Source organism: Euleptes europaea, chromosome 17 (assembly GCF_029931775.1).
Source record: "Euleptes europaea isolate rEulEur1 chromosome 17, rEulEur1.hap1, whole genome shotgun sequence".
NCBI lineage: Eukaryota > Metazoa > Chordata > Lepidosauria > Squamata > Sphaerodactylidae > Euleptes > Euleptes europaea.
Window position 1 is genome coordinate 22,926,262 of NC_079328.1, and position 22,691 is coordinate 22,948,952.

General features: G+C 47.1%; 1 protein-coding gene and 1 pseudogene across 1 annotated transcript in view; both read left to right on the forward strand.

The window, feature by feature from the left end:
- The window catches only part of FHOD1 (formin homology 2 domain containing 1), a 72,551-nt gene extending 51,070 nt beyond the window's left edge, over positions 1–21,481 (forward strand). The window contains exons 12-22 of the mRNA XM_056862714.1: positions 4,185–4,300; positions 4,499–5,466; positions 8,118–8,270; positions 8,434–8,616; positions 9,245–9,364; positions 9,703–9,864; positions 12,435–12,625; positions 16,370–16,562; positions 17,572–17,731; positions 18,547–18,723; positions 21,351–21,481. Coding sequence (XP_056718692.1) covers positions 4,185–4,300; positions 4,499–5,466; positions 8,118–8,270; positions 8,434–8,616; positions 9,245–9,364; positions 9,703–9,864; positions 12,435–12,625; positions 16,370–16,562; positions 17,572–17,731; positions 18,547–18,723; positions 21,351–21,433 — 2,506 coding nt within the window. The 3' untranslated portion in view covers positions 21,434–21,481. The remainder of the gene's footprint in view (positions 1–4,184; positions 4,301–4,498; positions 5,467–8,117; positions 8,271–8,433; positions 8,617–9,244; positions 9,365–9,702; positions 9,865–12,434; positions 12,626–16,369; positions 16,563–17,571; positions 17,732–18,546; positions 18,724–21,350) is intronic.
- On the forward strand, positions 14,864–15,044 carry LOC130489236 (U2 spliceosomal RNA; annotated as a pseudogene).
- Positions 21,482–22,691: the final 1,210 nt, after the last annotated feature.

Sequence of the window (22,691 nt, forward strand, 5' to 3'; positions counted from 1 at the left end):
CTCAGTTGCTGCCTGCGTGCTGTCAGAGGAGAACGGGCCCCAGCCCTGCTCTCCCACCCGTGCCATTTCCTGACCTGAACCATCCCCAGAAGGGGCGGGGTGTTTGCTACATTGGGGGACCCATGTATTCCCTGATACCTTTGGCCTTCCCCCAAGCCAAATGGTCACCCATCCAACCTTTTTAGTCTCAGATAATGATGTAGGCTGAAGTTCCTTTTCCACATGTGCTGTGGTGCCAACCCAAATTAGACACCACACATGTGGGAATGAGAACCCGCAAGCCCAGCCTGCCTGGGAGGCAGGGTGGGGGATCCCAGACCCAACCTCTATTCTCTGTAATATCTGAATCAGCCCCATTTGAAGCCTGTGCCTTGGAGAGACCCGCTCCTGGCCATTTTCCGTTGGGTTCCAGAGGGTTGCCAACCTCCAGGTAGTAGCTGGAGATCTCTCACTATTACAACTGATCTCCTGGCGACAGAGATCAGTTCACCTGAAGCAAATGGCCACTTTGGAAGGTGAACTCTATGGCATTATAGCCCACTGAAGTCCCTGCCATCCCCAAACTCCACCCTCCCCCGGCTCCACCCCCAAAATCTCCAAGTATTTCCCAACACAGAGTTGGCAACCCTAGCCATTATATCATCACATGTCCTTCCTAGCATAAGGAGATCGTCCTGGCTTGTTTTATTATGGATAGTTCTTCAGTCAATCAAGTTTTATTTCAATTCAGTATCAGCTCTGAATAAAAATCAAAGTTAGATTTAAAATAATAAAATAAAATAATAAAAGTTGATGATTCTGGGAGGGATGATTTGAAGAGGAGGAGGAAATGTCTTCTATGGGGAAAGGTTTTCAATCAGTCGTTTATGAATCCCACTAGACCGGAGGCAAAATTTGGCGACTTGAAAGGTTATCTCCCAAGAGGGGTCTGCTAAGAGATGGAAAACATTCGCTTCTTCCGCTCTCCCAGGAAAGGATGACAATATTGGGAGAATGTACTGCGATCTTATGTCGTTGTAGAAGGGACATTGAAGCAGAACATGTTCTATTGTTTCCACTTTCTCTGTTTTGCATGGGCATAGTCGTTGATGAAAGGGAAACTTATCTTTTATATTCTTAAATAAATAATTTTACTGTATTGCTGTGAGTTTGTCACCTACCTTGAGCTGGCGGTCTCTGGAGAGGCGGTGGATAAATTTCCAAAACAAATAAGAGTTGGCGTTCCTGCACTTTTGTATGGGTCCCCTCCCCAGTCTCGTAGTGCAACTGTAAAAATCAAAGCTCCTCCGCTTTGGGGGATCATATGGCCATGCATACCACTTCCTTATATCCCCTTCATGAAGCTGATGCAGGAACGGTTGTGTACACCACAGTAAATTAGTTTAAGCTCTTGGGGGAGTGGGGCTAACACTTAAAACTCATGGTCAAAATCCTTAAATGCTTTTACAAGTTTTTTTTTTAAAGAACCCCTAAAATAGCTGCATCATGCTTATCCACATCAGAGGTGCACGTATGGCTTAGTGCACAAAGCTCTAATGGGAAGTCTTGTCTTGTGGTTGCTTCTGAGCAGACGTGGGTGGCTAGGAGTTTTGCATCTGCGAGCTTCTAGAGGGGAGGGGGCCGCAAAGGTCTCCCCTGCGCCTAATGCAGATGTTGTGCAGTGATGCTTACTTTCCGGGGCAGCTGTGTTGGTGTCTGGCTAAGATCCGGGTCAGGTTTCTGCTATGCTGACGTTGCAAAATAAGGCTGGAACATGTCTCGTTCCCCTCGGGTTGGCTTCTGTTTTTGCTTGGACGCTTAAGCCAAAAGACAGGCTGCCGGTTGGAGGGGAGTGCAGAGAAGTTAGGCAGGAGGAGAGAGGTCCAGCTCGGCGGCATCCTTTCCGCATGTACTCTCGGCTTAGGGGCTAGCATTGCCTTGGCATAATGTGTGGGCATGCAGGGCATGGTGCCTCGACCCACTGGTGCTAACTGACCTTTCATCCCAGGCAAGAGGAGCCCCCTGTGGCCGTTGCGGACAAGCCTGTTCTGAGGCGTTTTGAGTAAGTGCAGATGTGTGTGCGCTTTGCCAGGGGCAGACTAGGAGTATTTCTGGTGAGAGGGGAGAGGAGACCATGGTTCAGTGGTAGAGCATCTGCTTGGCATGCAGAAGGTCCCAGGTTCAATCCCTGGCATCTCCAGTTAAAGGGGCTAGGCAAGTAGGTGATGGGAAAGACTTCTACCTGAGACCCTGGAGAGCTGCTGCCGGTCTGAGTAGACAATACTGATTTTGATGGACCAAGGATCTGATTCAGTATAAGGCAGCTTCATGTGTACAAGACCTGGAAATACACATACTCATGCTCGCTTATCCCAGATTTCTCAATTGGATTGTCCTGGTGGTTCAGGCCCAAAACATTAATTGAACGAAGAACCATTATTTGCCCGAAGAGCATGTTTTCTGTCAAGGGGTGGGTGCAAAGAACCAGGAAGCTTCTGCTACAGATCTCTCAGTTGTCCTCAAGGGCTCAAGAAGTGCTTGATAGAGGGAGAAGGGCAGTTTGCCCAGTGCTGCTTGATCGTCGGTGGCAAATGCAGGCAAAAAGATTCCCTAGCCCTCCAGATTTTTTTTTGTGGCCCACATTAAGCTAGCCAAAACCTCTGCCTTCTTCCAGCATGGTGTAGTAGTTAAGAGTGTTGGACTCTAATCTGGAGAACTGAGTTTGATTCCCCACTCCTCCACATGAGCTGCGGAGGCTAATCTGGTGAACTGGGTTGGTTTCCCCATTCCTACACATGAGGCCTGCTGGGTGACCTTGGGCTAGTCACAGTTCTGTAGAGCTCTCTCAGCCTCACCTACCTCACAAGGTGTCTGTTGTGGGGAGAGGAAGGGAAGGAGACTGTAAGCCAGTTTGATTCTCCTTAAAATGTAGAGAAAATCAGCATATAAAAACCAGCTCTTCTTCTTCTTTGCCTTTCACTCTTCTCTGCTGCTCGAGGACCCATTCCTGCAGCCATATTCTCTTAGGTGCAAGATGTTTTGTTTATTTTTTAATTTTACTTCACTTATACCCTGCCTTCCTCCCCAGTGAAGACCTAAAGCAGCTTATGTTGTTCTTTTCTGCTCCATTTTATCTTCACAACAACCCTATGAGGTAGGTTAGGGTGAGTTGGTGTGACTGACCGAAGGACACCCAGCGAGCCTCCACGACAGAGAGGGGATTTGAACCTAGGTCTCCCAGATCATATTCCAACGCTCTAACCACTACACCACACCAGCTGTCACACTAACTCCTGGCAATTGCTGCGAATAATGTGGATGAAGGTACAGGGTAACTTACCTGCAGTACAGCTAGAGCACTTTAGGAAACGTTAACCTTTCCCCCATTGGGCAAATTTGTTTTGCAATGTCTCATGGATGTTTTCATTGTGAGCTGTTTTGAGTGCCTGGGGTGCAGAAAAGCGGACAGTAAATTATAGGGATACTTGGGATATTTTCATGTCATCATCTTTTCAGTGTTCAGAAGTGTTCTGCGAGACCTGTCTGCTTTATCCTCCCAGTTGCCCTGAGTGAGAGACAGCCAAACGGTCCTCCCAGTCTGGATTACAGCTGAACAGGATTGAATCTGGGTTTCCCACTTCACCATGTTGGGGAATTCCAATGTTCTGACACTTATGAGAGCCCCGGGGGTGATCAGAAGGGGCCGGAGCTTGCTCTTGCGGGATGTGAATCAATTAAGGCTCTCCGTTGTTGATGAAGTTTGTAGGGTTGGTTGTTAGATGAAGCCAGTTGGGATGTATGAAACAACCACCCTGCCAAGGAGCTTTAATGGGCTACGACTGATAAGTTGGGGTTCTTTGAGTGCCAAGAATGGACAGCAATTTGTACTTCTCAAAATAGACACCAGGTGAGTTTCAGATTTGTTTTTTAAAAAAATGTTTTTAATCTACTCTTCTCCCCGATGGGGGCCTAAAATTGCTTACATCATTCTCCTGTCCTGTTATGCATTCCTGCGGTGTGGTTTTTCTCTCTGACAAATGAGCAGTGCCCTCAGGGATAGCCGCAGTGGCATGTTGCGGGCCCATCGCCTCCTTGTGTTGCTGTAGCAGGTCCAGTCTGTCTACGCCCGCTGCGTGTGCTGCAGTGTTACAACTGGCCGCCGTTTCCTTAGTCCTCAGTGAGATGGGCTTTCTCTTCTTTTGCAGAGCTCGCTTCTTGGAAAACCTGGCTGCCTCCCAGCAAGAGAAGCTGTTTGCAATGTCCCGAGGGCGAGCAGAGGTCTTGGCTGAGGCGACGCCAGGCACTGAGCAAGTCAGCCCAGGTAACAGAGGGCAACTATCCCTTCTTGGGAGGAGAGCAAGGGATTCCATGCGTGTATATCCCAGACCTGGACGAGGGCTTGCAACCATTTCTCTCCTGCTGAGAATGTCCACTTTCCGCTCCAAGCTTCCTCTTGTGCTGTTTCTTTCCTAGCCCTTCCTGGGGGACCCTAACTTGATCTCTCGTGCTTTGCCCTTAGGGAAGTGGAGCGAAGGGCAGAATGGAACTGCCAATGGGGCAGAGCCCGCCTCTGCGTTGGGCAGCTTTGACAGTGGAGGGGCTGGCCAGAACGCGTCGGACAACGGTGTCTGCGGCACTCACCCCCTCAGCTTTGATTCCATCCCCAGTCCAGGTCACAGACTTGTTCCGCCTGGCGAAGCCACGGAGGCCTCCAGCGGCGTTTCTGAGAAAAAGTTTATGCTTGGCATGTTGTTCTCCAAGACCCCGGTGGAATTGGAGAGGACACTTCTGGCCCCTGCAGAGGACCACTTGGCAGAAACCAGGAAGCAGCTGAGCCTGGAAGAAGGCGGGAGCTGTCCAGGCAAGAGGGCAGAGGCACCGTCCAGCTCGCAGACCCGACCGTTACGGACCCAGTTCAGCATTGATGCGGAAACCAACTTACAGAGTCTAGAGAGTACCCTTATGGCTCCCTTCAAAAAGGACCTGGAGGTCATGTGTCGAGAACCAAGCCCAAAACTGCTGAAAATCAAAGATCTGGATTTCTCGGACCTGGGCAGGGAGGAAGATTTCGATGTACTAGAGACTGAAATGATGGAGAAGGTGTCATCCGGGGCACCTGACCGCTGTACTGCTACAACTGCCAGTGGTGTTCTGGCTCCTCCTCCCCCTCCTCCTCCTCCTGGCTATACCCCTCCTCCCCCTCCCCCTCCTCCCCCCCTACCTGGTTGTCCCCCTCCTCCTCCCCCTCCCCCACCTGGTTGTCCCCCTCCTGGCTCGCTCAGTTCCTCCACCGGAGATGCTCACCGTCCTGCTAAGAAGAAGACGGTTAAGCTTTTCTGGAGGGAGTTGAAAAATGTGGATCGCTCACCGGGGAGAGGCAGATTTGGGAAGGCAACTCTTTGGGCATCCCTGAAAAAGGTTGAGATTGATACAGCCAAGCTGGAGCATCTGTTTGAGTCCAAGGCAAAGGATGTGCTTCCCTCTAAGGTAGGTTTCCAGGATGACACCTGGCACATCAGTTTTGTGCTTCTCTAGCCCTCAAGGCTTAACTTATGTGAGACAACAACATTCTTCACAGTGACTCATGGGAAGCCTCTGCTTTGCATGCAGAAGGTTGTCGGTTGAATACCCGGCATCTCCAGTTAAAAGGAACAGGGAGGAAGTGAAAGGAAAGAGCTGTACCTAAGGATCTAAAGAGCCGCTGCCAGACAAAGTAGGCAAGACTGAACTTGGAGCCACTCCCATAGATGGCTTTAAGCTGTGCTACTAGCCAAGATGGCTCAAGGGAACCTCTATATTTAGAGGCAGTCAACCACAGAAGCCCACTGCCAGGAGGCAACATCAGAGGGGGAAGGCCTTGGCCTCTGTGCCCTGTTGGTTGACCTTCCAGGGCGACTGGTTGACCCTTCTGACAAACTAGATGCTGGACTAGATGGACCACTGGTCTGATCCAGTAGGGCTGCTGGTATGGTATGTTGTTTACCTGAAAAGCTAAAGAGGTACTGCCAGTCAGAGTAGACAGTACTGTCCTTGGTAGACCAAGGGTCTGACGTAGTATAAGACAGCTTCATGAGTTTGTTTACTGAACTGTGCTTCGGGAATGTACAGGAATTTGAAACTGTATAGGGGGCAAGAACGAATTTTCTACAGCATTAGTTCTTCAGACTCGTTGAGAGCTAATTCTTTGCCAGAGGCATGTATGAGCATAGTATGACACTGTCTCGTACTGAGCTTCCTACATCAATTGTATTTGTTCTCAACTGGCAGCAACTCTCTAGTCTTTCAGGCTCCCTGTGATCCTTTAAGCTGGGGGTGCTGGGCTGTCAACCTGGGGCTTGCTGCCTACAAAACATGTGCTCGCCCTTTTCAGAAGCCAAAGGGAGTTTGTCATGGCTTCTCCGATCTGTGTTTGTTCTTGTTTTCCATTGCCATCCTGCCCACTTGGGCCTTAGAGGCAGATTTCTCTCACTTCCAGGTTGATTGCATTTGGGGTAATCTGTGCATTGAAGCAGGAACCTCATGGGGATGAGTTATAAAGACCTGGTTCCAGGATGGCAGTGCATTGCCATGCCAAGGTTTAAAAGGGGTTTTCTCCTTGGGCGCAGATCACCAGACAGTCTGATCTTGGGTCTCTGTCCCGAAAGCTGACATTTTAGCTTGCATGATGTAATGGATAAAATGTCCGGACATGGAGCAGGGAGGATCTTCACTCTATTTCACACTGGCTCGTTGTTGTTGTTGTTGTTGTTGTTGTTATATAATAGATGCAGAAAAATACAGAAAATATAGAAAATACAAAACATAAAAATACAAAAAAACCCACAAAAAGGACAAAAAATACAGTAAATAGAAAGACAAATAAATATAATGAACCATACTGAGTTTGCTGCTATACATATAATTAATCTAGAATGCTAAATTTGCTGCTGTACAGTTACTCACAGCCCTGGTTAGTATTTGGATGGGAGACCACCAAGGAATACAAGGGTTGCTGTGCAGAGGAAGGCACTGGCAAACCACCTCTGTTAGTCTCTTGCCATGAAAACCCCCGAAAGGGGTTGCCATAAGTCGGCTGCGACTTGACGGCACTTTACACACACACACAGTTACTCTAGCTTAATTGCCCCCAAATATCTAACTACCATCATCTGTGCGGTCTTTAATAGATCCAAGTTACAACTTCACGGGTTAAAATTAAATCAAAAGAGTTTCCATCTGGACATTAGGAAGAATTTTCTACCAGTTAGAGCAGTTCCTCAGTGGAACAGGCTTCCTTGGGAGGTGGTAAGTGCTCCTTCCCTGGAGGTTTTTAAGCAGAGGCTAGATGGCCATCTGTCAGCAATGCTGATTCAATGACCTTAGGCAGATCATGAGAGGGAGGGCATCTCGGCCATCTTCTGGGTGTGGAATAGGGGTCACTGGGTGTGTGTGTGGGGAGGTAGTTGTGAATTTCCTGCATTGTGCAGGGGGTTGGACTAGATGGCCCTGGTGGTCCCTTCCAACTCTATGATTTTATGATTCTATACCTTTCTGAAGAAATATATATAATCCTATGTATTTCTCCTGTCTCTTCTATATTCAACTCTTTCCATCCTGCTATGTTAATAATTTCTGGATGTTTTGTCTGTCACATATTTATTTATTTATTTATTTGTAGCTTCTTGGCATTATTCAAAACATATAAACATGATTGGTCTACAATTTAATCTCAAAAGGTGTGCATCTAATTTCACACTCACTCATGAAGCTCATTGGAAGACCTTGGGAAATTATCCCTCTCTCTCTGCGTATCAGAGCGGGGCTGGAAGGATGAATGGGAGGAGCCTCCATATACTTTTTTTGTTTATATCCCACTTTTCTTTCCAATGAGGACTCCAAGTGGCATACAGTATTGCTCTGCCTTCCTCCACTTCATTCCCTGAACAACTACCCAATGAGGTGTGAGGCTGAAAGAGGCTGACCTGAGGTCACCCGGAGTGGGGTTTCCAACTTGAGTCTCCCAGATCTTAGTCTGACATGCTGAGCATTACACTGCACTGGCTCATGTATGCCAGCCAGGTTCTGGGAAGGTGGGGGTATAAATGTGATGCAGTTGTGCGTGTCCTTTGGATTGCAACCTCTTTTCTTCCCACCCCAAGAAAGCTGCTGACGGGAAGAAAGTCATCGTGGTCTTGGATCCAAAGAGAAGCAACGCCATCAACATCGGCTTGACGGTCCTGCCTCCTGCTTACATCATCAAGATGGCCATTCTCAACTTTGACGAGTTTGCAATTACTAAGGAAGGGATTGAGGTGAGGGCGGCTTGCCGGGCTTGCTTCCTTCAGGCTGTCAGGCAAGGTGGGCCAGGTGGCCAACCTTCCCGTCCCCCTTACACACAGGGCCCTTGACCCTCAAGGGCAGACAAGCACCACCCTCCAGCTAGCCCTGACGTCTCTAGCCTCTCGTTTTTAATAGAAAATCGCAACCATGGTTCCCACGGAAGAAGAGAAGCAGCGGATTCAGGAAGCCCAGCTAGCCAACCCCGACGTCCCTCTGGGCTCGGCAGAGCAGTTCCTTCTCACCCTTTCCTCGATCTCTGAGCTCGCCGCCCGGCTCCAACTGTGGGCTTTCAAGCTGGACTACGAGACCATGGAACAGGTACGCTGTTCAGCACCCACCCCCCCCGTTGGCTGGGCCAGGAGGGTCCCACGGGGCTTTGCCTACTAAAGAGGAGGAGGCCAGCCCCGCACACAGCCCGGCAGTCTTGCAAGAGGGCTGGAGCTTTTGATAGAGAGACTGATGTTCTGATCCTGGAGCAAGTGAGCTCTGTATGGAGCTATGCATGGGGACTGGAACAATCTTACCTTTGCATTCCCTTTCAGGACCTAGCTTCAGGGCCTGCTGTGGTATAAAATTCCATGTAAATGCCTTTTAAAGTTAGAAGCAAGGATGGAGAAGAAGAGTTGGTTTTTATATGCCAACTTTCTCTTACCACTTAAGGAAGAATCAAACTGGTTTACAATCCCCTTCCCTCCCCCCCCCCACAACAGACACCCTGTGAGGGAGGTGGGGCTGAGAGAGTGTGACTAGCCCAAGGTCACCCAGCTGGCTTCATGTGGAGTAGTGGGGAAACAAATCCAGTTCACCAGATTAGCCTCCTCCGCTGATGTGGATGCTGGGGATATTCCCCAAAGAACCCCTTTTCCAGTTGCAGTGGGTAAATTATTCCATATCCCAAAGGCTGCAACGGGCTGTCTTGTATTGTCTTGGTGCTGCTTCTGTTTAGGAGATCGCTGAACCTCTGTTTGACTTGAAGCTTGGGATGGAGCAGCTGGCCAAAAACCAGACCTTCAAGCACATCCTTGCCACTCTCCTAGCCATGGGCAACTTCCTGAATGGCTCCCAGGTGAGGAGAAATTGGAGGGGAGGGATGGAGGGGTTCTGGAAGGCATCTTGCTCCAGTGCCAGGGCACAAACCCCCCCCCCCAAAGCGTTTGAAGGAGAGAGTCCTGCTCTTTCTATCTCCATTTAGTAACCAATGAGTTTACATCTGGGACCAGAGCTAGCATTTCTAGATCAAGCAATGTGTGGTTTATGGATAGTCCAAAGCCTACCCGAAAGACTTTTGCATGAGTAAGCAAGGATCAGAAAACTGCAGCAAAGCAAACACAAACTTCCCCTGCATAAACAACCATACTTTGCTGCCTAGCATGGAAGGGAGCTGACTGCAGTTTGGGGTTTCAGAGTCGAGGGTTTGAGCTGAACTACCTGGCCAAGGTGTCGGAGGTGAAGGACACGGTGCACCGGCAGACCCTGCTGCACCACCTGTGCCACACCGTGGTGGAAAAATTCCCAGATACGACTGACCTCTACTCTGAGATTGCTGCCATCACGCGTTCAGCCAAGGTGAGGTGTGGCTTTTTTCTCCTTTTCCTTCCTGTGGGCCAAGACTGCCCCTCAGACCAGCTCCGCGCCCTACTGGCAGCAGGTTTCCAGGATGGCTATGCAGGCTTTATACCAGTGGTTCCCAAAGTGGGCAGTACCACCCCCTGGGGGGTGGAATTACCTAGGGGGGCACTAAGAGGCAAGGGGGCAGCAGGGGGGTGCTAGAGGTGGGCCCCTTCAACTGTGTTGTTCACTAATTTACAATTGATCAAGCTATGGCACCATGCTGGCAAATTTGGTGGAAACGCCATCAAGACCCTCAATGCAGATCCAGAAATCATTATTCTACCAGCTGACAAAGGCAATGCCACAGTGATCATGAAAACAGAAGAATACAAAAAGAAGATTGAGGAACTTCTGGACCCTGCCACATACAAAAAACTAAAACGAGATCCAACTTGCAAAATTACCAGGAAAACTAGCATTCTGATCAAGAATTCCACTCTTCATCCTGACACACACAGAAAACTATGCAAGACTGAAGCACAACCACCACGATTATATGGACTACCTAAAATTCATAAGGATTCCGTTCCACTCCGACCCATCGTGAGTGCCATTGGTTCCCCAACATATGAATTAGCTAAATATTTGACCACCCTCCTACAGGACCACATTGGAAAAACCACTTCTTACATCAAAGATTCAACTCACTTCATCAACAAAATCAGTCCGTTAAGACTCAATCCAAAGGATATATTAATCAGTTTTGATGTTGTATCCCTCTTTACCAAGGTTCCAGTAAAAGACACAATCTCATTGATTAACCAGATTTTTCCAGAAGATATAACAGCCTTATTTCACCATTGTTTGACAACAAGTTATTTCCTATGGGATCAAGAATTTTATGAACAGATTGATGGAGTAGCTATGGGAAGTCCACTCAGTCCAGTAATAGCAAACTTTTACATGGAATATTTTGAAAAGACAGCATTAGAATCAGCACCTTACAAACCTACAGTCTGGTTCAGGTTCGTAGATGATACATTTACCATTTGGAGCCATGGTGAAGAAAAATTAATGGACTTTCTAAACCATCTTAATAATATCCATCCAAACATTCAGTTTACCATGGAAAAGGAAATTGAGGGTAAACTCCCATTTCTTGATACCCTTGTCATCCGTAAATCAAACCTTCAGTTAGGTCACAAGGTCTACCGGAAACCAACTCACACAGATCGCTACTTACACAAAAACTCCAACCACCACCCCCGACAGAAAAGAGGAATAATCAAAACATTAATGGACCGTGCAAGACGGATCTGTGAACCACAGTTTCTCAAGGAAGAAACTAATCATCTAAATCACGCACTGCTAGCAAACGGCTACTCCAAGAATGAAATCAGAAGGGCCATTAAACCAAACAAAAATCAGAAAACTCAAGAAAAACAGTCTCCCATAGGAAAGGTATTCTTGCCATTTATTAAAGGAGTCACTGATAGGATGGAGAAACTTTTGAAAAAACATAACCTACAAACAGTGTTTAAACCCACCAAGAAAATACAACAAATGCTACGATCAGCAAAAGACAAAAGAGACCCCCTCACCTCTGCAGGAGTATATCGTATACCTTGCAGCTGTGGAGAAGTTTACATCGGGACCACAAAACGCAGCATACAAACAAGGATAAAAGAACATGAAAGATACTGCAGACTTGGCCAACCTGAGAAATCAGCAGTGGCTGAACATGGACTGACACAAACAGGACACAGGGTCTTATTCCAAGACACTGAAAGACTGGACAATTCTACCAACTATTTTGTCAGATTGCACAGAGAAGCCATTGAAATTCATAAACATCAGCACAACTTTAACAGAAAAGAGGAGAGTTTAAGAATGAATAAGGCTTGGCTTCCTGCCCTGAAAAACCTCCAGACAAAGACAGCATTCAACAATAGCCATACAGATTAGCTTTGGATTACACACATTAACAGATCACTTCAGGATACAATGGTTCCATATTAACATACCATACCCTCATTAGCACATTATCTTGATACTTACAGGACAATACTTTTGCAGGACAATACTCAGCTCAAACCCAACCCCCTTTCTGACTATATATTACTCTTCCTACACCCTTGACACTGAGAGACACTGTCCTTCAGTGTTACTACTCTGAAGATGCCTGCCACAGTTGCTGGCGAAACGTCAGGAAAGAAAATTCCAAGACCACGGTTACACAGCCCGGATAACCTACAAGAACCAATGAACTCTGACCGTGAAAGCCTTCGACAATATTTTGGTGGAAACTATCAGAATTTTCCCCCAGACTTAGAAGAGCTGGTACCACTGGATCAACATCAGTTCTGTTGAGTAAATTTAAAGTAAAAAGTTTTAATTTCATTTTGAATAGATGTGCAATTGATTGCTACTGTTTTGAAATTTTATTGTTATTATTGTGTCATGCAAACCCCTATTTTGAATAATGCTTTTTATAGGATGGGGGGGCGCAGGGGTTGAGTCTGTGGACCCAAGGGGGTGGCAGCCCGAAAAGTTTGGGAGCCACTGCTTTATACTGTTCCTCTCAGGTCGACTTTGATGCGCTCGCTGACAGTCTAGTCCAGCTAGAGCAGCGGTGCAAAGCGTCATGGGATAGCTTGAAGGCCATCGCCAAGCATGAAACGAAGCCCGCCCTGAAGAGCAAGCTGCTGGACTTCCTGCAGGCCAGCACCCAGAAAATCATCATCCTCAAGGTGGTCCACCGGCGGGTGCTGAACAGGTCTGTGCTCCTCTCGCGAGATGTGTGCGGCCTCCAGCCTGTTGCCGCTCAGTTTTTGGTCTGTTCCTTTTGTCTTCGCTGCAGGGCGAGTTTTGAATTTGGTGCATCGAGAATACCCTCAATAAATTTTAGTGGTATTTTTGCTAATGAGGGCTAGACTTTTAAGTAAAGATAAAGGTCCCCTATGCAAGCACCGGGTCATTCCTGACCCACGGGGCAACATCACATTCCGACGTTTCCTAGGCAGACTTTGTTTGCGGGGTGGTTTGCCAGTGCCTTCCCCAGTCGTCTTCCCTTTACCCCCCAGCAAGCTGGGTGCTCATTTTACCGACCTCGGAAGGATGGAAGGCTGAGTCAACCTTGAGCCGGCTACCTGAAACCGACTCCCGTTGGGATCGAACTCAGGTCGTGAGCAGAGCTTGGAGTGCAGCTTACCACTCTGCACACGGGGCTCCTAGATTTTTAGGTCATTGGAAAAGTTTTGGGTGGGAATCGAAGAGGGATGGGGTAGGAACTCGGGGGACAGGAGCTGTAGTTGCAAACAAGAAACTAAGCACTGAAGTATTACTTAATCATGTTACCTTTTTATCGTGCTCAGTTTTAGGATTCAGAATGGTGTCAGGGATAGGGTGTCAGACTAGGATCCAAGAGATCTGGGTTCAAATTCCCAGTCTACCGTGGCAGATTGCTGGGTGACCTTGGGCCAGTCACTCTCTCAGCATTACATGCCTTGCAGGGTTGTTGTGAGCATAAAACTCAGGACTGCAAGATGCTTTGAGTCCCCATTGGTGAGAACGGTGGGGTATAAATAGCTAAAGTAAATTAAATATATTCTTAGATACCTTACTGGTTAAGTAGCCCACTGAAGATTCAGTTTTGGATTCCCTTAGAAAATATGTCAGGGTATTTTTGCATGTGTAAATTTTTCATCCTGAAATAGCTCCATATATTTTGATTATGTGGAGAAGAAACTGATGAAGGTGGTTTTTACAATTAAAGCCACAATGTTTGTATAATTAGCTATTATCAGTAGCAAATTCAGATACCTTTTGATTGACAGTATTTCTGTCGGGGGTGGTTCTGCCAGTGTGGTGTAGTGGTTAAGAGCTGTGGGCTCCAATCTGGAGAACCAGGTTTGATTCCCCACTCCTCCACATGAGCAGCGGTTGGTTTCCCCATTCCTTCACAGCTGTATGACCTTGGGCTAGTCACAGTTCTCTCAAAACTCTCTCAGCTTCACCTACCTCACAAGGTGTCTGTTGTGGGGAGAGGAAGGGAAGGAGATTGTAAGCCGGTTTGATTCTCCTTAAAAGGTAGAGGAAGTCAGCATATAAAAGCCAACTCTTCTTATTCTGCAGTAATAGGAAACGGCAATGCTGATAGTGCACCTCCCTATCTCTTATTCCTTGTTGAAGATGTAATACTTCACGCTTCTGCCTGTTCATTAAAAGAGTAACCCTTGGCTTGTTTCGTGAGTGGCCTTGGAAGTAGTGAATGAAGTGTCTGCCAACTGCAAAGGTTCCTAAAATTCAGAAATGAAGCTGCCATTCAGCGCACAGTTGAAAGCTTTTTCTGCATATAGAAGCATTAGGCACATTTCAGCATCACAGCAATCGTCATTAATCATTTTCCTTAGATCAACAGACTTTGATCTGCCTGGTTCAGTTTGCAATGAAGCAGATTCAGCTTCTTGGCCAATGCACTGATGAATATCTTATAGTCTTGATTTAGTAAAGAGCTAAAACAGTAGCAGGAAATTGGCACAGGATCTTCACCTTTTTATAAATTAGGGATCTTCTGGCATCGTTCAAAGAACCTGGAAATTGCAGTTGTGGAAAAGCAGTTATTGAAAAAGGGTTTATAATTCTGAGGGTATCAAATTATTTATTCACTTATGGTTTGTTGAGAATCTCGCATGCTGATAGGAGCATTTAACATAACAGGGTCGCCACGTTGACGAGCAGTAAAAGAGCTAGATTTGCCTCCAGTAGCACAAACACAAACTTTTACTGGCATAATTATGATGCCATAATCATAAATCCATATAAAATACATTTAAAGCATAATACAGATTGGATGGATACAATAAAATTCCATATAAATTAAGATATTATAAAATATACTAGTTAAAAGCAGTTTTAATCTTAAGCACTTCTGCGAGATATTGGGCCACCGTCTTAGTTATTTCAGGAATCGAATCGTTCAAAAGAAACTGACATTTAAGATCATTATTCAAAAATCGCTTCTCGGCCTGATGGCTAAGATCAAGCATAATACCTGTTCTTGTCAGTTTAATATCTGATATGTCCTTTATTTGAGGACTATATATTGAATTGATTTTTGTAGTTGGGAGATGGAGGAAGGGCTTGCCCAATTCACTCCATGCATCAGCTTGGTATTGCATCCAGTAGCACCTTAAGAGACCAGCAAGATTTTCAGGGTATAAGATTTTGAGAATTAAAGCTCCCTTCATCAGATATTCCTACTCAATTTATGGGACAATACATAACCTCGACTAGTGGGTTTGAATGTCAGGTAGTTCTGCAAGCATTGAACCAGATCTTTATACCTTAGATATATATTTATTACACCCATCCTCCAAAAAAAATCCCAGGACCATTGGAAGAATGGTATACCTCCTTTCTTCTTGCAGATTTTGAATCTGAAACCTCAGATAGAGCTGATAGATTCTGTGCAGCTGCGAGAGTCTACCAAAGTACACTGTTGCTTCAGTGATGCCTATTCTCTTATTTATATATTTTAATGGAAAACTTTATATACATTCTTATAACCACTCTGTTAATGAATGTTTTATTCTGCTATGGCTGTAATAAACGACTGACTGAATTTATATTTCTACTTGTATCTGACAGAGGGGGTTTTGACTCTCGAAAGCTTTTATATCCCCAAAATCTTGTTGATCTCTAAGGTGCTATAATAGACTCAAATGTAGCTCTTTGAAATAAATGTTTCTCCATTTATATGAGGAATTTGAAGATTTTGTTGGAAAACTGTTAATTGTTCCTTATAAGGTGACCTAGACATGTAGAGTTCTTTATAGCAGGAGTAAAATTCCTCTGCAAGATCCTCGTTCAAGCGAAAGAATCCCTCTTTTCTCATGCTAATCCGAGGAATTGCCCTTTTCTTTCTGTTGTTGTTGTTTTGCAGCCACTTTGGCCCAAGAGTTTTCTACTCCCCCTCCCCAATATTTTGTTTCATCAACTTCATAGCTTTTAGACAATCTAGAAATATAACCTTGTAATGACATAATGGGTTAATCAGTACATTTTTTCCAAACAACTATAAATACAGTGGGCAATACAACCTGTCTCCTTCCCCACCAAAATTCTGGGTATTTTTGCTTGGCTTCTTGAGCAAGATCCACTAGAGTGCTGACTCCCTGATGCAGCCACAGTTTGTTTATATATTACGGTTTTGTTCCACCCTTATTCAAGGAATAAATAAGAGTAACATGTGTCTTCTGTCCCTCTTTTACCCTCCTCACAATAGCCCTGTGAGGTGTAATTCAAGAGAGGCACCATCATTCTCCTCTCCTCCAAGGTCCCGCAGTGAGCTTTATGGCTCAACAGAGAAATGAATCCAGGGTTCCTTTGTCCCGGTATAGCAATTTCCTGCTGTATTGCACTGTCGGACTTGGGGTGCGTGGTTGGGAGGGATCATAACAAACCAGATTAATGTGTGTGTGGTACATCTGTCCCCATGGAATCCTTTCCCCCCCTGTAGATTTCGCTCCTTCCTCCTTTACCTGGGTTATGAGGCACATAAGGTGAGGGATGTGAAGGTCACTGGATTCTGCCAAACCATCCGGGAGTTTGCCCTGGAATACCGCACGTGCCAAGAGAGAGTTGTGCAGCAGAGGAAGAAACGGGCAGCGTACCGGGAGAGGAACAAAACCCGCGGCAGGATGATCACAGAGGTAGCTCAGCGTGGCGTCCCCATCTTTTTCCTCTTTTCCCGGTCCAGCTTGATTTTCTCAGCCATTCTGAGGCCCCTTAATATGCTCTCTGCTCCCTATGATGTGGGCTCGGATCCTGCACACCAGAAGAGAAATGTGGGAAGCCAACATCCAAAGAATCATAGAGTTGGAAGGGACCACCACCCAGACAGGAGTTGTCTTTGCTCTTCTGGCTCGATTGATTCATAAGCTCATGCCCTCTTGGAATGCCGCTTTTATGAGGAACTCCGATCACGTTATATCTCTCCCCTTTTAACATATGAATCTAATGCCTCTGTGTCTGACATAATGCCTGTTTTATTAAGTGACAGGGATCCCAAGGCTACATTGTCAGTGGCAAGATTTATTTCAGTCCTTATATCCCTCAAACATTAGATTTACGCTGTTCAAGATCAATGGATCTAGGTGCTTCTAAGGGATAAAGGAAAGGAAGGGACAACCAGAGTCATCTAGTCCAACCTCCTGCACAATACAGGAAATTCACAACTACTCCCCCCCACACACACACACAGTGACCCTTATTCCATGCCCAGAAGATGGCCAAGGTGCCCTCCCTCTCATGATCTGCCTATGGTCAAAGAATCAGCATTGCTGACAGATGGCCATCTAGCCTCTGCTTAAAAACCTCCAGGGAAGGAGAGCTTACCACCTCCCAAGGAAGCCTGTTCCACTGCGGAGCCGCTCTAACTGTTAGAAAATTCTTCCTAATGTCTAGATGGAAACTCTTTTGATTAATTTCAACCCGTTGGTTCTGGCCTGACCTTCTGGTCCAATCCTTGTGTCCTTGTGCAAGGGCAGCTGCCTTTTGCAGACTCAGTGCACAGTTCCGGCCCATATGAGTCTGACCTGCCAATGCAACGGTCACTGGTAAGGGCTGGCGGGAGACTGATGTGTATGTGTATGGATGGTGGAGGCACCTGTGAAACCTGCCACCTGGACGCTCCCCTTGATACGACTTCTCTGCTTGCAGATGGAGAAATTTGCCAGCGCTAGCAAGCCCGAAGAGAGCTCTGCGCCAGCGGTACTGTCAGCCAGTCCAGAGCCAAAGGCTGAAGCAGGCCACGAAACCATGACCAGCGTGCTCATCTCCCCTGCAGAGCTGTCTGGTCGCCGCAGTCGGCCCAGCAGAGGTAAGGGACAGGGCTTCTTGGGGAAACCAGCCCAGTTTCCAAACAAGAGGTGGGGGCACTGGTAGCGGCCTGCCACCCCCCGCTCCACTCAGTTCTTTGACATCTCCAGAACGTCTGCCTCTCTCTGATCTCCTTCTTTTCTAGCTTTTTGTCCAAACTTTGTTGCTGTGTGTTTTGAATTTACAGTCACCATACTGGGGAGGGTTTTTTATTTTTTTAGCTTTACTCTCTTTCTCAGAGCACTGGTGGAGGGTTCTGGGATGCGCACCGGTTTCCCCTGGGATGGAACCCCTTACGCTAACTCGAACGTCCGTCCCTGCTTCCTGTGACCCATACACAGTTGCTACGGTCCACCTGCAGGGGGCGTCACTCCATGCTTGGGAAAATAATAGAGAGATCTTCTCGATAACCTTCCCTTCTCTTCTTCTGGAGACTTGCCAAAGCTCAGCCTTTTCCAAAAGCCATTCCAAAATGTGCTAAGCTGCTTATGCCTTTGACCAGGGGGTCATGACAAGCCACCATTTGAGGCTTGAAAGGGGGATGGGCTGGGGCTTGTGGGTGACCAGCCAGGGGTTTACCCAAAATTTTGATCCCAAGATGAACGCTAAGGTTGGTCCCCCAGTCCTTTTCTCGGTGCCTGTATTTGGTCTGGTGCCTTCATTTTTCACTCAAGTTTACTCCCGGGTCACATAAGTAAACCCACATTGTCCAAATTGAAATAAAATCTTGCATAAACGAGCCCTAAAATTGGGGAGCTGAGATTTGCCAAGGGGTAGGGTTGCTACAGTCCTCAAACAGTCCAGTTTTTGTTCCAGGTGTTGGAAAGCACACCCCTCCTAGTGCTCTCCCTCCCCAGGATGATACAGCCGGCTCCCCAGAAGATGCTTCAGAGGAGATCATGGATCGCCTGGTGAAGTCCGTCACGCAGAGCACTCCGCCGCGACCAGGTGCTGGGAAGGATCGCAAGCGTTCCCGGGTGAACAGGAAATCTCGTAAGTGCTTGTCCTCTAGGTCGGAGATGGTGAGGCAAACCTGGGTTCTGCACCAAAGAAAAACTGAATTTTGCAACCAGTAGGACCAGCAAAACTGGGTCAATTTGCTTTGTGTAGTTCTGGTTTTGCTGGTCAAAGAATTATGGCCCTGCGTGGGTCTAGAAATCATATTCAGCTGCCTCTGTTCCTTCTGAGACTGCATGGCCCACGCACTTTCAAACATCTCTGTCATGAGGACTAGAAACTTGCCTAAAAGTTTGGATTTTCATGAACAGAGTGAAGTGGTCAATACTGTGATAGGTATCCCATCCAGGATTCAAAAGAACATTTTTCAATTTTTATCTATGTTGACATTTCTGCGAAGGTCTTGGCGGCGCACCTAGAAACATCTAACTGCTAGCTAGCAATGAAGCTAAAGCATGGAGTTTCCCTACTTGCCAGTCTTCTGGCAGGAGATTTAACTTTAATTAACATACGTTGCATGAATATATATAATCTTTAAGGCTATATGTGCCTAGCACCACTACAAGAGATTCTTTGCCCAATACTCCGGGGTGATATTGTGCATTTTTTCACTTTCCTATTTCCAGTATATTTCCCCCCCCCCCCATCTCAGTCCTTTTTTCTGCCTTATCTATCACATGAACACATGAAGCTGCTTTATACTGAATCAGACCCATGGTCCATCAAAGTCAATATTGTCTACTCAGACTGGCAGTGGCTTTCCAGTGTCTCAGGTAGAGATCTTTCACATCACCTATTTGACTGGTCCCTTTAACTGGAGATGCTGGGGATTAAACCTGGGACCTTCTGCATGCCAAGCAGATGCTCTGTCACTGAGCCACAGCCCCTCCCCTCCCTGTCTTCTTTTCCTTGTCTTCCCACTCTCAGGCTCTTGGCTGCTAAAGTTGGTGGGGAGGTAGCTGTCCAAGAAAGGAAAAACAGATGGTTCAATTTGAAGTATAATGTAAAATTCCCAGCGCAGGTGAATCTACACATGTGCATCTAAGCAAATACCTGCAAAACTTAATTGCCTAAATTGTACTATTCTGAAAGTGGGTGATATACTTACAGACAGCTTGAAGTCCAAAAAAATCTAATTTCCCATAAAATCAAAAGCAGAAAAAAACATGGGACATTGCCTTGCCTTGAGAGAGCGCCTTGGTCTTTTGACCCCAATGTGCCTGCTCTCATCAGCAGTGACTCATCAGGGTCAGGCAGAAAGAAATCTTTCCCATCGCCTACTGCCTGAGCCTTTTAACTGGAGATGCTGGGAATTGAATCCGGGTCCTTCTGTGCTCTTTAGAATGCTGTTTATACGGCTTTTAGTGGATAAATTCTTTTTATAAATATTTTTCCCTCCTGTGGAATTATGGTGCACATACACAGCCTTAGAGACGCCGTAGTTTTGACAAGTTTTCACCGGCATGGGGGAGTGATAAGAGAATGATGTAAGCTGCTTTTGGTTACCACTGGGAGAAAAACAGGATATAAATACCTAAATAAACAAACATTTGTTGTGCTTTCAACTTTCCTCACCAAGAGGGTGTTGGAGCTGATGATGGAATCATCTTCCTTTTCTTGGATTGGTGTTCTACATAACTTTGGCAGAGACGAGCATGTGCCACCCATTCACAATCAGGGCAGCGTGGCTTCTCTTGAGAATGGCGCACTGATCTCTTATGTGGAAGAAGTGGGAATGTACTTTTTTCCTTACAGAGGGGCACACCCCCTGAGTTGCCCTGACAGGGATCCAGCGTGGTGTAGTGGTTAAGAGCAGTGGCTTGGAGCACTGGACTCTGATCTGGAGAACCGGGTTTGATTCCCCACTCCTCCATGTGAGTGGCGGAGGCTAATCTGCCGAACTGGATTTGTTTCCCCACTCCTACATACGAAGCCTATACTGAAGCCTATACTCCTATACTGAAGCCAGCTGGGTGGCCTTGGGCTAGTCACACTCTCTCAGCCCCACCTACTTCACAGAGTGTCTGTTGTGGGGAGGGGAAGGTGATTGTAAGCCGGTTCGAGTCTCCCTTAAGTGGTAGAGAAAGTCGGCATATAAAAACCAACTCTTCTTCTTTGCTGCCTGCAAATGGGGATGCTGACTCATGTGTTGGGGGGTGAGGACAATGCCAATTCCCTTCTGGACCAAGAGTCCCTTGGCTGTCAGGGATGAGGCCTTGTAAGGGTTGCTGGGTTATACTGAAGCCTAATGGCAACTTAAGAGCCCCGTGGCGCAGAGTGGTAAGCTGCAGTGCTGCCCACGACCTGAGTTCGATTCCGACGGAAGTTGGTTTCAGGTAGCTGGCTCAAGGTTGACTCAGCCTTCCATCCTTTCGAGGTCGGTAAAATGTGTACCCAGCTCGCTGGGGGTAAAGGGAAGATGACTGGGGAAGGCACTGGCAAACCACCCCGCAAACAAAGTCTGCCTTGTAAACGTCGGGATGTGATGTCACCCCATGGGTCAGGAATGACCTGGTGCTTGCACAGGGGACCTTTACCTTTTTAATGGCAACTTATGGACCAGTGCATGCTCTGGTTGCAGGCCTGGCTCCCCTCGAACGTCCCCCTCACCAGGGCCTTGTTTTCTGCTCCATTAACCCTTCCCGTTTTGTCTTTTTTCTCAGTGAGGCGCACCCTGAAGAACGGCCTAAGCGATGAGCTGGTGCAAGCCTTGGGCCTGGCTCAGGCACCTGGAGTGGCCGTGTGAAGAACAGGCTGCGGAACCCGGAGGAGCCTCGCCGAATTAGGATGCCGGCCGAGTGGGCCTGGTGGCTGGAGGGGAGGCAAGGCCCACCAGATCGTGCAACGGTTGCCGGGAACGTGGCCTGCCTGCCCGAATTGTGCCTTAAAGGACCCCGCCAGCGTGTGCTGCTGCTTGTGTTACTTCATCAAAACCTACCCCTTCTCCCTGGCTGATGGGTCAGGATTGAACCAGGTGGACTTCTTCAAGGAAGGGGCGCTCTGCCTGGCTGCAAACAGTATTATATTTTTGTGTGTATTGTGTGTGTTTGGACTGATTCCGCCCAGCACCTGGTCTGGGCGCAAGATCCAGGCCCTGTGTTGCTCAGGAATTGGAGAGGTCATTGGTCTGAGAGTTTGGTGGCACTAAATAAATCGGTTGACTTCTTACTTTTTCTCTCTTGCCTCGTCTTACTTCTAATGCAGTGGATTAAATTATCTTCCGCCTCTTCCTGACTGCTTATGTTGTGGCTCCACAAACCCCGACACCCCCACTTGGAATCTCCTGTTGCTTCTCCAAAAGGTGCATTTGGAAATCCAGTTGCTTCCCCCTCCGATTTGTTGGGGACAAAGAAGTTTTGCAGGCCTCAACAGGGTATTAGCACATGCTACAAGGAGGGGCCCAAAATAGGCACAATCGGGGAGATTAATAGCTCTGTGACACCTTCTTCCCACTTTGGGGAGAAATGGGACGCTTGGATCCTCCTCTTGCTATCCGGATGTATGCCTCTGGGTCATATATTCTTGTACAAGGGAGGCTCCAAAATGCTCGGTTTTGAGAGGCAGAATTTGCATGGTTCAGCCTATTCAGGAGTCGTTCAAAATGAGAAACCCAAAAGAAAAGCTTGTCACCGTTCAGGCTAATCGTTCGCTTGTGAATTCAGAGCGATGTATGAAAACAAAGCAGAGTTTAAACAGGGACCGTGAGCTCCTCAACCTGCTTTGCCTTGTATTGACTGCAGGGGGCGATGAAGGCCTAGCACCAGCTTCGCCAGGATAGCCTCATTTCCCCACCAGCCTGCCGGGCTTAGTACATCTTTACGGTGGCCATAGAAAACCGACCATTGAAACCCCACCCCACGGACAGTTTTGAGTGACTTTTGGATGGTAGCAACCAGCAGCCCCTTCTTTTTGTTCATCGCCAAATTGCCACTAGGTTTTGGTGGTGTGTAGTTCTTGGCCCCAAACGTTGGTGCTAACTCAAAGGGAAGTTTGAGACAGCTCCA